This window comes from Girardinichthys multiradiatus, chromosome 22 (genome assembly GCF_021462225.1).
Source record: "Girardinichthys multiradiatus isolate DD_20200921_A chromosome 22, DD_fGirMul_XY1, whole genome shotgun sequence".
NCBI lineage: Eukaryota > Metazoa > Chordata > Actinopteri > Cyprinodontiformes > Goodeidae > Girardinichthys > Girardinichthys multiradiatus.
This window is the reverse complement of record NC_061814.1, coordinates 40,302,209-40,319,633: the sequence shown is the minus strand read 5'-3', so window position 1 is coordinate 40,319,633 and position 17,425 is coordinate 40,302,209. Positions and strand designations below refer to the sequence as shown.

At 41.0% G+C, this 17,425-nt stretch overlaps 1 protein-coding gene across 7 annotated transcripts in view; it reads left to right on the top strand.

The window, feature by feature from the left end:
* The first annotated feature begins 224 nt into the window (after nt 1-224).
* Nucleotides 225-17,425, top strand: part of cpeb3 (cytoplasmic polyadenylation element binding protein 3) — a 60,214-nt gene continuing 43,013 nt past the window's right edge. For 2 of the 7 annotated variants that reach the window (XM_047351388.1, XM_047351385.1), the window contains exons 1-4: nt 226-1,234; nt 2,309-2,494; nt 2,686-3,572; nt 15,025-15,178. In XM_047351388.1, the coding sequence (XP_047207344.1) occupies nt 2,697-3,572; nt 15,025-15,178 (1,030 nt within the window). In that variant the 5' untranslated portion in view covers nt 226-1,234; nt 2,309-2,494; nt 2,686-2,696. Of the gene's footprint in view, nt 1,235-2,308; nt 2,495-2,685; nt 3,573-15,024; nt 15,179-17,425 lie in introns of all 7 variants that reach the window. The other 5 variants (XM_047351386.1, XM_047351390.1, XM_047351391.1 and 2 more) reach the window with 5 other exon arrangements.

Below are 17,425 nucleotides of genomic sequence, written 5' to 3'. Positions count from 1 at the left end.
CCATACCTATGAGCTTTTTTGTATTAATGTAAGTTCCGTTGCAATCAAGTATTTTCATGAGTTATGAAGACAAAAATTCATAATCTCAGATGTCAGGTACAGTTTAATTTATCAGCATATAATTTTACAAAAACCTTGTATTTCACGTGTCCATTAACTGTGTTTCTGAACCCTGTCCTCATGCAATCAAAATATATTTATCACAGTCACATAACCGATAAATGAAAATTATGAGTGGGTTATAAACAGAAATTATGTGAATTATAGCCAGTCAGATTTGATGGTCATTGTGAAATGTCCAGTGGAAGACTGCAACCAAAACTGCAAAATTACAAAAATGACATGACCACCACTCTGATTCTTTGTTGCTTCATAGCCAAGAGGTAAATGTGAATGTTTTTGTTGTCAGTTACTTTCACTAGGTCACATTCAAATATCATATAATAATCATTGTTGTTTCCCAGTGGGGAAATTAACGGTGTTACAGCAAAAAAAAAAAAAAAGTATCGGTCAAATAGAAGCATGCAGATACCCACTTAAATAATTACAGCAATTGGCAAAAAACACATAAAAAAACTCTACAAAAGACAGAATTGCAAAGTGTGACAGATGTGCAGTCATAAATAAATAGGAAATGTAAATCGTAAAGCTTAAAAGATTATTGAAATACATTTTGCCTGTGTAAATTTTGCTTTTATTTTTGCAAATAGATTATCGGCAAGACACCAGAAATGAAGGGAAAAATACGTGGGTGTAAACTGTTTTTGATGCTTTATTTGGCATGTTGGGAGCTGTGGTGATTTCAAAGCCTAGCAGCTGTTAGACTGGTCTAAAGCAGCTATTATCGCTGCTTTAAAGAGCTCCTTTTCCTAACCTAGTGCTGTTTGTACCTCTGTGTTGAAGCGAGAGTAGGTTAATCCTCAGCAGCTTTGGTTGACAAGCTACTGTGGCAAAACTCCAACTCCCACAAGCCCTTTCGGCACCACCCATGCGCCGCAGTCAATCAGCTGTTGAAGCAACTGCTGACTACCTCGGCACAAGCGTAGCTGGTTTGTCATACCCCAACCCAGGCGAAGCAAACAGAAATATCTCTGTTCACAGTCTGAAAAAGGTGAAGGAACAAAAGGTAAATCCAGCTTCCCTTCGAGCAGAGGTGCGACCTCACAGTGTGTGCTTGTTGTTCTGCCGGGGGCAGAGGGACACATATGGATTACAGAGGCGATTTTCGTGGCAAGTGAGCTTCATGACATGTACATACATCAGGATATCTCGGCCAACGCGACAACAACCAAGGCTCGGGTTTGTGGTCAGAGTATGTGGTGAGGGGCTCGGTGGACCGGGCCACTGTGGGCTGCTGATTATGGTCCTTTCATGACCTTGGAAGCGTTGCTGTTGGAGGAGAAAAAAAAATGGATTATAACCAGTGTGGCGTGCGGGGCTCATACTACTGCGATTACATTTAAAGTCCGACTCATATCAGTAGTTATTATGCTGAGTGACGTGTCTGTGATATGATCGCTTTATAATGTTATTTTCAATCTTCAAACTATTGTTGTACGGTGCGCGTTTGCCTTACCAGCGTCACTATGGGGATATCTCAGATATATATAAATATATATTTTTTCTTACCTTGAATGGTTTCATAATTGATCAAACTATCAGAATTTGCTCTATTTTTGTTTACCAATAGCATAGCGCCTTTTATATATTTAACTGCTAAATGACGTTTTGCAAGGTGTTGTCAAGACGACAAAACCAATTTCTTTTTGATACTCTGGCATTGTTTTTGCATTAAAATGCGATGCAGCGAATATAATTATATGCATGCGTGTTAATGCGGACTTCTCCTGTTTTAAAATATTCTTACTGTAAGGGGGTCATAATCTGTTGTGGGTCAAACGTGCTAGAATGTAATAAGTAAATAAATAGTCTTTAAATATTTAGATATGTTTTGATATAAATGAAATTTGAAATACATACATTAGATATGTAAATAAATCGATTTATTTAGGTTTAGGTTTCTAATATTGAAATGTTTCAGTGATTTATAAAACACCTGATTAAAAAATTGATATATATTTAGCATTTTAAAGTGTAATACGTTTCTTTTCGCTTGTCTTTTAACTTATTGGTCCACAGGATGTTGGATGGTACTGTAGGAGGAAATATGCAGCCAGCTCAGGAGAGATCTTCATGTTTCTCAGTTTCTACTGCAGTTAAAGCACAAGAAGGTCCAAATTAGGACCGATGCGTTTTTTTTTTTTTTTTTTTTTTTCTTGATCCTGTTGTTCTTGTTTTTCCCTTTTAGGAAGTCGTTAAAAATAAGCCCGAACTATCGAGGTGTCTTTTCACCTTGCTGAAGGACAGCTGTATTTACTGACGTATGCAAATGAATGTCAGGGGAGGTCCTTAGGCGAGAAAAGCACTGAATCAGTTTCACATTGCAGAGCTGGAGTTCCTGCGTGGAAGGAGAAACGAGACGTGGCGAAATCTGGTGATTATCTGCTGCCATATTCTTCGTGGGCATTTAAGATTCATTTTGTTCTTCGTGGAAGTGTTTGGGGTTATTTTTTGTGTGTGTGTAGTCGCATTTCTTTTACTGTCTTATTCCTTTTCGGCCGCCGTAGGAGTCCTCTCTATGGTCTCCCTAGAAATATAAATATTGTTTGTTTCCCCCTGTCGCAGCTCAGCAAACCATGCAGGATGATTTACTGATGGACAAAAACAAAGCCCAGCCTCATCAGCAGCAAGATCCGACACAAGTAGACCCTCCTCCCTGCACACCGACCCCGTCATCGGACCTCATTTCATCTTCATCCGAGTCGGAGAGCCCGTCGACCGGCAGCAGCCAAGCGGCTTCCGCGCTAAGCAGCGGCAGCAGCAAGGACAGAGTCCCGATGGAGTCGCCGATCCTGCCCGGTCCGAGCTTCCATCACCCGCTTCAGGAGACCGGCGGACCTCTGAGCTCCCCTCCGTCCTCGTTCGGAAGCACTTGGTCCACGGGAACCACAAACGCCGTGGAGGATAGCTTTTTCCAGGGAATACCCTCGGTGAACGGGACGATGCTCTTCCAGAACTTCCCACATCACGTCAACCCGGTCTTCGGGGGCAACTTCTCCCCGCAGATCGGCCTGCCCCCGCAGTCCCAGCAACATCAACATCATGCCCAGCAGCAGCAGAGGAGGTCCCCTGTCAGCCCCAGCCAGGGCCCCTTCCCCCAGAGAAACGCTTACCAGACCATCATGAACAACAGCAAGGGGTCTTCCTCGTCTTCTCCGGCTTCCTCTTCTGCCTGGAATAATCACCAGAACGCCGCTTGGAGCACCGCGTCTAACCCCTGGAGCGGGCTGCAGCCAGGCAGGGACCCGCGCCGAGCCGTGGGCGTCGGTGTAGGGGTCGGCGTCGGAGTACCGTCACCCCTCAACCCCATCTCCCCGATGAAAAAGCCTTACACCAGCAATATCATAGCACCTCCAAAATTTCCGAGACCCGGTGGTCCCCTCGCCCCCAAGCCCTGGATGGAGGACACCGCGTTCAGGACGGACAACAGTAACAACATACTGCCTTTCCAGGTAACTAATAACTGGGTCATATCTTTATAGCTTCATCATGGGTTTAAAATGTATCCCCGATGTATTGCTTTGTGATCCATCTTTAAATTAGATCGTTTCTTTTTGTACAGTGCTGTAAAAAGCCTTATAGGTTTATTCTGTTTTGCGTTTTTTTTTGTCACACTTCAAATAAATCTGAATCTGATTTCTTTCAGTAGATGGACAAGGTCTCCAAACCAACATAGTCCTATGAAAAAAAAAAAAAAAAAAAACTGAGTTATTCCCAGAGCTGAAATAATCACGAAACCGAAAAAGAATTTGTCTGACAGCACGAAGTAGGCTAAGGGATCTCAAAAAGCAACACAGCATACCCTAATTTAATAAAATAAAAAAACAGATGAGAAACAGACTCTTTGGCATATGTCAGTCTGGAGAGGGTTATAAAGCCATTTCTAAGAATTAGAGACTTCAGCAAACAAAATTGAGACCTGGTGGTGGTAGTAACCTGGGTGACGTACTATATTAGGTGGAACCACAAACACGGCTCTATACTAGGAAATTGTGAAGGACAATGTCCGGCAATCAGTTCATGAACATACAAGAAGCTTAAGCGCACTTGATTTATGCAGCAGAACAATGATCCAAAGCACACCAGCATGTCCACCCTTTGATGACTCAAAGAATTAAATGAAAATAAAAATGAAGGTTCTGGACTGGCCTAGTCAAAGTCTGGATTTAAATCTGATTGAGATGTTGTGGCATTATCGTAAACAGGTCGTTCTTGCTCATAAATCATGAATTTAAACAATACTACATAGAAGAGCGGTCCAAAATCAATGTAAGAGACTCATTGCCAGTTGTCGCAAGCGCTTCATGGCAGCTGTTGCCACAAAGCATGGCACAACCAGCTATCAGGTTTAGGGGGGAATTACTTTTTCACACAAGGCCATGATGGTTTGGATAGTGTGTTTTTTACTTAGTAAATGAAATAATCATTTTAAAACTGCAGTTTGTTTTTACTCAGGTTATTTTTTTGTCTGCGTTTGATCTAAAAGATTTAAATGGGACTGAAAAAAAAGCAAAAACTGAAGAAATCTGCAGATATTTTTAATAGCACTGTTTAAGGTTTAATTCACTAATAAGGTCCTGCTGGGAAGACATCTGGACCAAACATTTGTCTATGAATATCACACTGTCTACACAGAGCAGGAATAGCATTATGACCACTCATTAGTGTGTTGGTGCCCCTTTAGCTTCAGAAACTGCCTGATTGGTTGAGTGGAGTAGACCCCTGAAGGTATACTATGGTATTTGGTACTAAGATGTTAGAACCAAAGCCTTAAATCCAGATTGGTTCTTCCAGCACTTCTTCCAGATGCTCAATTGGACTTAGAGCTACAGTAGCCCAACAGTTGACTGGTTGAAGTGGAGGTTTCTTCCTGTTAAAGGGGAGTTTTCCTTTCCACTGTTGCTACATGCCTGATCAGTATGAGAGATTGCTGCTAAGTCAATGGCAAAATCCAAGCCACTGTCCACTGTCACTACATGCTCATCCAAGAATAATAAACTGAGTTTGGCTGAATTGTTTCATATCTAGGACCAACTGGAATGAATGTACCTGGCTTGGAATCAGTTTGAATTGATTGCATTGACTTGGTAAAATGCCTTGATATGACGTGTGTTATGAATTTTTCTAAATAAATTGAATTGAATTGAATCTGTTGGTTCAGACCACACTGACAAACCTTCTCTCTCCTCCTGCATCAATAAGCTTTCTTTCAATCTTTGAAAGATTTTTACCAGTGCAGACCAGTAACATTCTGAAGAAGCAGTGATGTTGGAGATGCTCTGACCCTGTTATCTATTGTCTACATTTTGGCTCTGGTTAAACTTGCGCAAATCTTTTTGTTTTTTCCTTCTTCTAACACATCAACTATGAGGAGAAAATGTTTATTTACCCACTCACTAACAGGAATATTTAGTGGTCATAATATTATGTCTGACCAGTGGATACTTATTTTCATTTATAAATAGGAAAATTGCATTAATTATAGACAAATAATGTAATTTAGGGATTTTACCAGTGATTTGATAATCTATTTCACACAGACGGCCTGTGTTTAGTTTGGTTGTTTTTAGTTTATCTGTTATCCAGTTGATAACAAATGTAATCTGGAGCCATTTTACAAAACAAATTGTTCCACTTGATGTTAAATTACACAATCTGATTAGGTCCTAATTAGTTCCAATGCAATCTAAAAGTTAAGTTGCTTGTGTAATACCACTGGGTAAAAAGTTATCTAAGGACAACCTGTTCACAGTAAAGATTGGGAACAACTTTTATCTCGTAATACCACAAGACAGACATTCAGTCTTAAAACAGAATAAGCTACAGAAAGAACGAAGCACACAGTAAATTGGAGGAATATGCTGGATCCACTAAGCTTCTTAGTTAGAGCTTCATTGTGCACCACAATCGTCATTTCAATATTAATATGTGCAATATTGCAAATGAGTGCATGGACTAGAAGCCAATTAGCCAATTATTCATGATCAATTGGATGGGCACTCAGTGTAGCAGATATCCAATTTCAAGTCAAGATGCCAAAAATCCCCAGTAATATTGTCATAGAAGTATTTATGAGCACAATCACATGTTTATCTAATATTGTGCAGCCTTATTATTGATTTATATTTTCTAACTGAAACCTTTAAGGGTCGCCAGCAGTTCTGATCTAGTCACATTACTTGCATGCAGTAAGAGTATTCATTCGCCTCAAACTTTTTCAAGTCCACACTTCATTTTTTATATTTAATACAGGTTTTATGGGATAGACACAAAGTAGCACATGTTTGTGAAGCTGAAGGAAACGGACACCTGGTTTGCAAACATTTTGTTTTACAAATATAAATTTGAAAAGTGTGGTGTGTATTCGCATGTCCCCCCCAGTACTTTGTATAATCACTCTTTGCTGCAGTTACAGCTGCAAGTCTTTTCGGGGTGTGTCTCAACCAGCTTCAGCACATCTGGAGACTGAACTGTTCCATCATTGTTCTTTGTAAAGTAGCTCAAACTATCATTGGATGGAGAACATCTATAAGTTTTCAGGTCTGAATCAAATTCTCAGATTTAGGTTCAGACTGACTAGGCCATTCTAATACATGACTATGCTTTGATCTGAACCATCTGGCTGTAGCTCTGGCTGTATGTTTAAGGTCGCTGACCTACTGGAAGGTGAACGTCTGCTCAGTCTCAAGTCTTTTACAGCCTCCAAGAGGTTTCCTTCCAGGATTGTCCTCTATTTTGCTCCATCCACGTTCCCTTCAGCTCTGACCAGCTTCCTTGTCCCAGCTGAGGAAAAGCATCCTTGTTGCATAGTACTGCCACCAGTGTGGGGATGGTGTAAAGTGTTAGTTTTCCTCCATAGAATTTTGCGTGTAGATCATCTGACCAAAGCATATTTGGCGTCCCTTACAGGGTTTGTGGCAAACTGCAAACAGGACTTCTTGCATGTTTCTTATCAAGAGTATCTGTCCTTTTGCCACTCTTCCATAAAGACCTGATTACTAGAGTGCATAGGTAATATTTTCCTATTAACAGATTCTTCCACTTGAGCAGCAGATATCTTTAGCGCTTCTGGTGATTAATGTTCTCCTTATCTGTCCTGTCAGTTTAGGTGGTCATGTCTAGGCAAGTAAGCAGCTTGGTCATGATCTTTCCTTGTTCAGATAATGGATAAAAGTTTTGGGTATTGTTTTTTAACCTAACCCTGCTTGACCTGTCTGCTGTGTTCTTTGGTCTTCACAATGCTGTTTGTTCATTAAAGTTCTCTAATAGACCTCTGAGGCCTTCACAGAACCGCTGGATGTATGCTGAGATGAAATGACTCTATTTACTTTTCTTAAGGTGACATTCTTGAAGCAGTTGGTTGCAGTGGATCTAATTTTGGGGTATCAGAGTAAAGGGGCTGATTATAAATGCATGGAAGACCTTGTGTCATTTTCCTTTCACTTCACAATTATAAAGTCTTTAAAGTCTACTGTTAAGGTCTTATTAACATTTCAGTTTCATATTTCAAGCAACACAGATGCTGTCATTGATAACATGTCTATGTTCCTGGCGTGAGAAGGCTCTCTGAGCCCACAAGCCATCCTTATTCAGAAGTTAAACATGTAAATAGGTTATAAATTGTGTTTAGGAAATAATCTGCCAGCTAACAAGGAAATTGGCATTTGAATTTGAATTGCTTCTCTGAGACGGTACAAATATTGTGAACCGAGAATTATTTGTGATGCCGTCACCCCAATATCCCACATTGATATACAAATAGTTTGGACAACTCTGTTGAACCACACTCTATTTATTCACAATAAGGACTCAAGGAAATATATTTTAGTTGTTTGGATGTATTTTAGGGAGCCTTTGTAGCTGGTGTGAGTGAACAAGAGACAAACATGTGCCCTGATAGCGTATGGTTAGTCACATGTATGATCTATGTTCAGCTGACTGACAGGCATGCATAAAGCCTAAAGGAAACCCCCCACCACCCTCTACAATGTCACTGACTTCCATAAAAACAAAGTAGTTGCTCTATCAAAGGGAGAGGATGAAGGTTAAGTCCAAATGTTACAAAAAACACAGCTCCACACTGGTTGAAATTTCAGCCTGAGTGAAACGTATCGCCTTTTGAGGAGATGCTGTTTTGAGTGTGTGTCAGTCTCTGTGACACAGTTTCCTCTGCTGAGAGCCTACGTCTGTCTGTCTGTCTGTCTGTCGGTTGGTGCAGCCTCAGCTGGATTACAGCTCGAGTTATCTCCAGGAGACGAGGTCAGGGAGCCACATGTCACGCTTTATGGAGCGCTCTGTGTGCTGAAGTCAAACAGCAGAGGGGAACTGCAATGCTCTTCCTCTCTCATATGGTCCAGCTTTGCCACATGAAACACTAGGATTACCTTTACTTTCACTTTACTGTAACTTAATTTAAATAAGTGGCACTAAGATGCAAAGTTAGGGTGCGGCATGCCAGCTGGCCTGTTTGCTTGAATGAAGCCCTGGCGTATCACTGGCTGGCCTCACAAACGCTGGTGGTTTTCATACTATAAAACTCCCCAGGGTTAAATATCAAGCCATGTGCACTCTTGTGTGCATGTACCTGCCTGCTGCCTCCTCAGAGCTAGAGGAATGTGTGGAATTCAGCTTAATGCAGCAGTGTCTGGGATGAGAAGTTGCAGGAGCTTCTCAGGAGATCTGATGATTGTGATGGAAATGATTGCATGGGTCTTCTGATTGAAAATGAGAAGGCAGATGAACAGGAGTAGCTCGTACTCATACTCGTTGTCTTCCGCTTATCCGGGACCGGGTCGCGGGGACAGCAGACTCAGCCGAGACACCCAGACGTCCCTCTCCCCAGACACCACCTCCAGCTCCTCCGGGTGGAGCCCAAGGCGCTCCCATGCCAGCCGAGAGACATAGTCCCTCCAGCGTGTCCTGGGCCGTCCCCTGGGCCTCTTCCTGGTGGGACGTGCCTGGAACACCTCCAGAGGAAGGCTTCTAGGAGGCATCCGGTATAGATGCCCGAGCCACTTCAACTGGCTCCTCTCGAGAGGAACAGGAATAGTCTCCTGGTTAAATACTGCCGCACGGTCATGCAAATCAGCAGCAGGAGCCACTTTGACTAGTTTAAAGGTTAAACCAGTGAGATGCACATCAATGATCAAATATACTTTACCCTCAACTTTGTCTTACATCTAGAGTCCTGGTCAAAAAATTACTCCCAGTCATTAGGCACATTAATGTCGTTATTTTTATTATACCTTTATTAAACTAAGGAGTCCAATTGAGATCAGAAATCTACTTTACAAGGGAGACTTAGCCAAGACAACAGCTAGAAAAACAGAACATATTGATAATACACAATAAATCAAACAAATGAGACAGCGATTTGACCTCTCAAAGAAAACGATAACATTTCTCCTTGACTCTTAAAATGATTAATTGATGTGAATGTTTTGATTTTAATAACTTCCAAGACCACTGTGTGTTGTAGTAAGATTGTGTTTTGTCTAAATCCTTCAAAGCCGTCTGGACATTTAAAAGCAGCCAATTGGAGGAATGTGATTGTTAGTTACCAAAGCTGACAGAGAGAAGGTTACTGGGGTATCCAGCTAACTAAATCATAGAGAGTGCAGTGATGTGTCAAAGATTTAGCATTTGAGATGAAACATAAAGAAGCATGATCCACAGAATCAAGGCTCCTCGGGAGGAGGAGACTGCAGACCGTATATCACTGCAATCAGTTACAGAAAACAAAAACGGCTTAAACCAGTTCTTTTCTTTGCAAAGAATGTAAAACAAGATTTATATCTGAGAAATGAAAATAAAAACAGAACTAAAATTTATCCTCGAGGCAAACCTTTAACTATCTCAAGAAAGTTTTTTGGTTTACTTGAGATGTACCGATCATTTACTGGCCCATACTGATTTTGGTTTCACTTTAAACTGTATAACATAATGACTACAGCATTAACAAACTTATTTATGATAGACATTGAACAGCATTAAAGCTGCTGTAGGTAACTTTGTAAAAATGCATTTTTAACATTTTTGTTAAAACTGTCAATATGTCCTGACAGTACAATATGGGACAGATGATCTGTGGAAAAATCTTAATTTGTTCTTTCTTCCACATTAAATTCTCCTTATCTTATTCGTTTCATGAGGAAAAATGAGCTGATATGAGGTTACAACGGGTCAACCTGCTTTCCACATTCTAGTAAATAATGTAATGTCTACGCTCGTAAACGGCATCTCCAGCTGCGTCCCGTCATCATGCCCATCCACGTGTCTGAAAAGGAGGGGAAGAGGTGGGGTGGGGGGGGGGGAAACGAACAGCTCAGCATTTTAAGTGTTTACCGTTTATACCAAGTGAGCAGATTTTTATCTGCGTGGCGCTGTCGAGTCCTGAGTGGGGGGAATAACACTTTTGAATGCTCAGCCGAATGAGGCAACAATAGCTGCGGTGTCCAAACAATGTGGCCCCCAGCTCATGGAGCGGACACAGGACACAGCTGCCAAGACTGCAGCCTTCCAGCTCTGGTTGGATGTTTTCTCTGGGCATACCCTCAGGACACATGCTTCTCTAATGAATGAATCAACAAACGGGGGAAATTCAACCTTTTCACCCTCAAGATGAAGCTCAACATTGAGCTCTTTGGTTGTTGGAGTTCGCCAGTTTCCAGTCCCATGTTTGACAGGTGAATTTTACATGACAAGCAGCTCACATTAAACAGTGTTCCCATCTAATCCTCGTTTGATCGTAGAAACCCATTACTGTAAGGTCTTTAGGGTTTTTTCTAATATGCAGTAAAATCTCTAAACTAGTCTGTGAGGGTGCTGGGAAGCATCTCCCTCACTAAGTGAACCACGCACAAACACTAATAGCAAGTTGGTATTGTTATGTTTTATTTTGATGATTCACTTCTTTTTCTTTGAGGTCCACTTCCTGAGCGCTGGCTTCATGGAGTGCACACATGATGGCAGTCTAATGACTTCACCTGTAGGGACTTCCCTAATCATCCATCTCATTGGGGCAGACCACTGGGTGAAGCTGAGGGTTGAAATGGACTGAAGTTTTTGTTTTAATTAGCTCTTTTTTTGTTGACTTGTATATTTAAATACGTTGTTAGTCAAGTGTGTGTATGTGTTTTTAAAATGACTTCTGAGCAATTCTGATAGCTTATGTAGCTTAAGGGAAATCCCCCTTGAATTTCAAGAGTGGTGGCATTCGTATATATTTAAGCAGGATTGCAGAGTAGGAGTGTTTTTTTGTTTTCTTTGTTTTCTTTGTTGAGATGGATTGTGCCAAAGTTATTTTTCTGCCTGACCTGTGATGAGAGAGACCTGTACCAGAATCTGCACTGAGCCCCCACATAGTCATAGGTGTTTGGATTCAGGTGTTAACAGATACACAGATGTTCTTTACTGAGCCGCAGTTACCACTAAATAGGTCTTGCATTCATTGGTACCGTACACTTTTCAATAACATTGCGGTTTTTTCTGCAGGTGTAGAAGCTGTCTTCTAGGTTTTTATCTTTTATTCTCTTTAATTTTTATTTAATTTCTTTATTTGTTTTTCCTTCTCCTTTTGCTCCACCTCTCTCTTTCTTGTTTTATTTTTCTTTTCGTTTCCTTGTCCATTGCAATTGAAATAATCCCAAAACGGAGCATTATAGTATAGTAATACTATACTATAATGAGAGTAAATCTGTTCTCGGCACTCAGACAACAGATTGCTACTCTGCCGGACAGGACACATTAAATAAAACAAAAAATACTCTATGTATATATTTTAAATACTATTCGAACCCTCATTACTAAAATTGTTACTTTCTACTTGGACACAGCATCTCTTCATTTGAGCTGCTGTGTCCAAGTAGAAAGTAACAATTTTCAGTGTCCTCTTTGAACTGTGTTATTGTATTTGGATATTTTAAATATGTAACTTGATGCCAGAAATACACCTGCTGGGAAAGAGACAGAAAAAGAGTATGTTTTATGTTGTTTTTATTCAGTCGCTAGAATCACTGAAGACAACTGAAGGTGCAAAGATTGGTTCTAAATAACTGTTTTTCTTTTTTCAAGGTCCACAGAAATATTTCTAAATAATAAACAACAAACCTTAGTGCATTCTTAAATATTTTGAAGGTATCACGTTATTGATGTCATAAACGTATTCTAGTCAACAGTTCAACTCGCACCCCTGGTGAATCTGTACCTTCTCTTTGTACCCATCGTTTCTAACAGTCTACTTCCAGTTCAGAAGAAGAGCTCAGAGAAGAGCAGATTTAAAACGAGCCAGTGAGCAGGCTTTTCTAGTTTTGCAGCAAAGCATTTCATGATTTGGGAGCTGCAATGATCTCCCTTGAGCTTCCAATGTGTCCTCAGGACCTCCAGCACCAGCTGGTTTGCTAACCTGAGTGACCAAGAAGGTAGTGCAGCTGCAGTAGCTCAGAGAGGTACAGAGACAATAAAAAAAAACCTAATAAAATAGTTGTGAAATGAACTCTAAAATGGACTAGCAGCCAGTGCAGAGAGAATAAAGTGGGAGCATTATGCTCTCTCCACCATGTTCCTGTTAAAAGCCATGCAGCAGCGTTAAAGTCATCTTTTAACGAGATGCTTTTAATTTCGGCCATTTACCTCAGGTGAAAAAAAAGTGTTCTGCCCATCCAGTCAAAAATCACTATCCATCTTAAAACCAAGGTTTGTGACAACAGGGTTTCTGTGACCTGCCAGTGGGCACAAGTCGATGCATGGATAGTAGATCCGACTGCAGACGGCTGCATTTCGGACCTCAAAGTCAGGTATGAAGCCACTAGTATTGTAAAAGTGCAAAATGATAAGCACATACATTTAACATTGGAACCTTTTAGCTTTTTTGTTTAGTTTTTTTTATTTTAATAAGTTCAATAAGCAGTTATTGTACTGTCAATATATAATGGATACTATGTTGATACAAAGTAGTATATTTTTCTGTGGTATCCAACTGTGGGGATAACTACTTGTTTAGAAGCCCTTAATGCATCTTTGACCCCACCAGTTGACCTGGCTATGTTCTGCAGCAATATGAGCTGGCCCCTACAGAATCAAACGGCGTTCCGGGTCAAATCCTACTTTACCACTTGTGCCTAATTTCTAGCCCTGCCCCCCGCATTTTGCTCAATTTTGCTAACTCACAGGGCATCCCAAGTGTTGCAATGTATTAATTCCGTAAAACCTAATTATTGTTATTGAACATGAAGAATCAAGAGGACTAACACTGTTCTTAAGTATCATATGTCGATAACGGTAATAAAACCTAATTTGATGCATGCTCATTGTTTGACATTTTCATCAGTTCTGTGAAACAGGAACAAAAATAGTAAAACAGTTTTTACCCATTTAAAATACCAAAACCTCTGTGAACTTTAGGTTGATGGCTTCAGATGCATTACATTTTGCTTAAAAATGAATTCGTTGATCGTCTGCTGCAGGATTGTTAGCTAGTCTGGCATCTTTACGTACAAGGAATCTGTGAGAGCTGTCAGCTTCTTAACAGAACATCTGATTTCTCAGTGGGTTCGCAGTGAGGTGCATGGACGCCATGGGAAATGAGATTCAGCCCTTTTGTGGCATACATGTGGAGCACTAGGCATATGATTTCGATGTAGTGATCCTCTTATTCGCCGACCAAATGCTTTATATAAATTCAACGTTGCTGTGTGTTATCTCCAGTGTATAGAAACGATTCAGTCTATTATTATTTACACGTTTAAAGTTTTTTTTTTTTTTTCCTGGATTTTATTTGGAGGTGTCAGTGTAGAGGAGGTGGAACACCTATGCACACAGATTTTCATTTGTGGAAAATTGTAAAATCCACTTATGATTTTCCTTTCACCTCATGTTCTATGTTGTTTCGGTCCATAACATAAAATCCCAGTAAAATACATTGAAGCTTGTGGTGTAACGTGACAATGTGTGGCAATACAGTGTAATATGTAATCCCAAAAGGGTTATAACGCAGGTTGCATTCATGCATTGTGTAAACAGACTGCTGCTAGGGATCTACTATAACAGGTAACTGACCTAACCCTTGGTTCAACAACATTTGAAGACAATGTGGTTGGGATTAATATTCCAAAGCAAGGAGTATTTTAACTCAATGTTCAACATCGTGACATAAACAATTAATCCATCTTGTAGATTATAGGGAAATATAACTTGACAGCAGTGCATGTCGCATCTTGGGCTGCACGATATCCGGAACATGTAACTGGGAAACTGGTGCATATTGTGATGGCACTATGAATTAAAACCAATCCATATTTTTCTGATTCTTTTTCTTTCTTTTCCATCTTTCTAATATCCCCACCGTGTTCTCTAAGCTTTAGCATGGTACCTGCAGGATAATACCAGGGCTGCAGAATAGAAAAAAATCTTGCGACGGTGTTAAAATGGATAAATATTGCAATAATTACATCAGGTGCAATATTTACCTATTTTCTTTTTTCCTCTCTTTCCCATCTTTGCTTCCATCACCCTGTGACCTGGAGCTTTCTGGGTAACATCATTTATGTCCGGGGAGAGCGCCTGCTGCTGTGGGACTAAATATTACATCAGCATGAAAAATGCAGATTTACAACACCTGGAATATATTACCCAGCAGTCTTTGCACTCCCGCCAGTCCTTTGCATTTCAGTATTACACACACTGATATTGCCATGCCGATATTATGTTATATTGTGAATCCTTATATAATACTATTTCAGACATTGCATCCAATAGATTGGATATTGCAAACATGTGATGACGATTGTGATCTGATATATTGTGCAGCTCTAGTCACTGAAGTATGACCGTGATTTTGTTCATTCTTTTATGACTATCTCTGTTGACTCTAATTCGTGATGTCTGCATGTTTTTGCTGTGTTGCAGGACCGGAATCGGCCCTTTGACGCTTTTAGCTTGCACTCTTTGGAGAGTTCCTTAATGGATATGATAAGGACTGACCATGACAAAGGTAAACCGCACCCTGCCGGTGGCCCACCAATGACTATCGCTGATATTATATGGAGGAATCATTTTGCAGGTTAGGAATATTTACTTGTCCTTTACTATCACATTAAGATGTTTCTTTTTGGTTTGCTTTTTTTCTTTGCTTTATGGGTTAAAATGACTTTTGATTTCTTTGGTTATCTGCTAAGCAGTCCTGTGTGGATCATGGTCTTGTGTTTGAATCATTTAAGACAATGCCTTACCTGAAAAATTTTAAATCATTTTTTGTGATCTGTGTTTGCATGGTGAGGAACTGACGAGCTGTGACCTGTTATATATATTCTGAGTATGGGTAACAAATGATGTCTATTGCTACAAAAATAACATCTGAGCTGACTCAAGATGACAAATTTTTTAATCATAAAATGAGATTAAGAAGAAGAATCTGTCTTCAGTCTTTTAAGGCTGCTGAGTGTCTGTCAGGGCTCCTGAGTCCTTGTTTTTCCAGCTCTGTTGTGAAATCCGGATGAGGCCTTGTCAGGTTAGCTTTTTGTGTGTTATGCTCCCATCTTAACAATGGCAAAGTTTGGGTGGGAGGGGTGTATAATGAGCAGAGCACGTGTTTTTCCCATCTGCAGACTGTGTTATTTCCAGTCCTGTACTGGGCGAGCATTGTTGGGACAGAGTGATCTTCGGCACCCCGCTATCTGCTTCACGGGAACTGTCGTAACGTCCCGCAGGGCATCTGTCGTGTTTGTCAAAGCACAACAAACACAGAGGGAGATATGAGGAGTCAGGCGGGGTGGCGTATTACCATGAGGTGTGCATTCTCTGCATGCTTGACTGTTGTCATAATGCAGAATGCAAGGTGTTGCAGAGAGCTGCTGTGCAAACCACAGAGCTCCTCCACCCTGTTAGCAGAACTGCCCCCTGTTTGAGCTAGGTGCTGTTTTCAGCTAGGTTAGGTCACAGCTGCACACGTTATGATGCATTTGGTCCCATTATAGAGTATTTAATGTTAAACTAAAACTGCACATAGAAGCTCTTGGTTGTGGGAGGTTTAATAGATCAGGATTTAAGAAAAGAATCTACACGTCCTTCTCAAAAAATTAGCATATTGTGATAAAGTTCATTATTTTCCATAATGTCATGATGAAAATTTAACATTCATATATTTTAGATTCATTGCACACTAACTGAAATATTTCAGGTCTTTTATTGTCTTAATACGGATGATTTTGGCATACAGCTCATGAAAACCCAAAATTCCTATCTCACAAAATTAGCATATCATTAAAAGGGTCTCTAAACGAGCTATGAACCTAATCATCTGAATCAACGAGTTAACTTTAAACACCTGCAAAAGATTCCTGAGGCCTTTAAAACTTCCAGCCTGGTTCATCTCTCCAAACCCCAATCAAGGGTAAGACTGCCGACCTGACTGCTGTCCAGAAGGCCACTATTGACACCCTCAAGCAAGAGGGTAAGACACAGAAAGAAATTTCTGAACGAATAGGCTGTTCCCAGAGTGCTGTATCAAGGCACCTCAGTGGGAAGTCTGTGGGAAGGAAAAAGTGAGGCAGAAAACGCTGCACAATGAGAAGAGGTGACCGGACCCTGAGGAAGATTGTGGAGAAGGGCCGATTCCAGACCTTGGGGGACCTGCGGAAGCAGTGGACTGAGTCTGGAGTAGAAACATCCAGAGCCACCGTGCACAGGCGTGTGCAGGAAATGGGCTACAGGTGCCACATTCCCCAGACCTGGGCTACAGAGAAGCAGCACTGGACTGTTGCTCAGTGGTCCAAAGTACTTTTTTCGGATGAAAGCAAATTCTGCATGTCATTCGGAAATCAAGGTGCCAGAGTCTGGAGGAAGACTGGGGAGAAGGAAATGCCAAAATGCCAGAAGTCCAGTGTCAAGTACCCACAGTCAGTGATGGTCTGGGGTGCCGTGTCAGCTGCTGGTGTTGGTCCACTGTGTTTTATCAAGGGCAGGGTCAATGCAGCTAGCTATCAGGAGATTTTGGAGCACTTCATGCTTCCATCTGCTGAAAAGCTTTATGGAGATGAAGATTTCATTTTTCAGCACGACCTGGTACCTGCTCACAGTGCCAAAACCACTGGTAAATGGTTTACTGACCATGGTATCACTGTGCTCAATTGGCCTGCCAACTCTCCTGACCTGAACCCCATAGAGAATCTGTGGGATATTGTGAAGAGAACGTTGAGAGACTCAAGACCCAACACTCTGGATGAGCTAAAGGCCGCTATCGAAGCATCCTGGGCCTCCATAAGACCTCAGCAGTGCCACAGGCTGATTGCCTCCATGCCACGCCGCATTG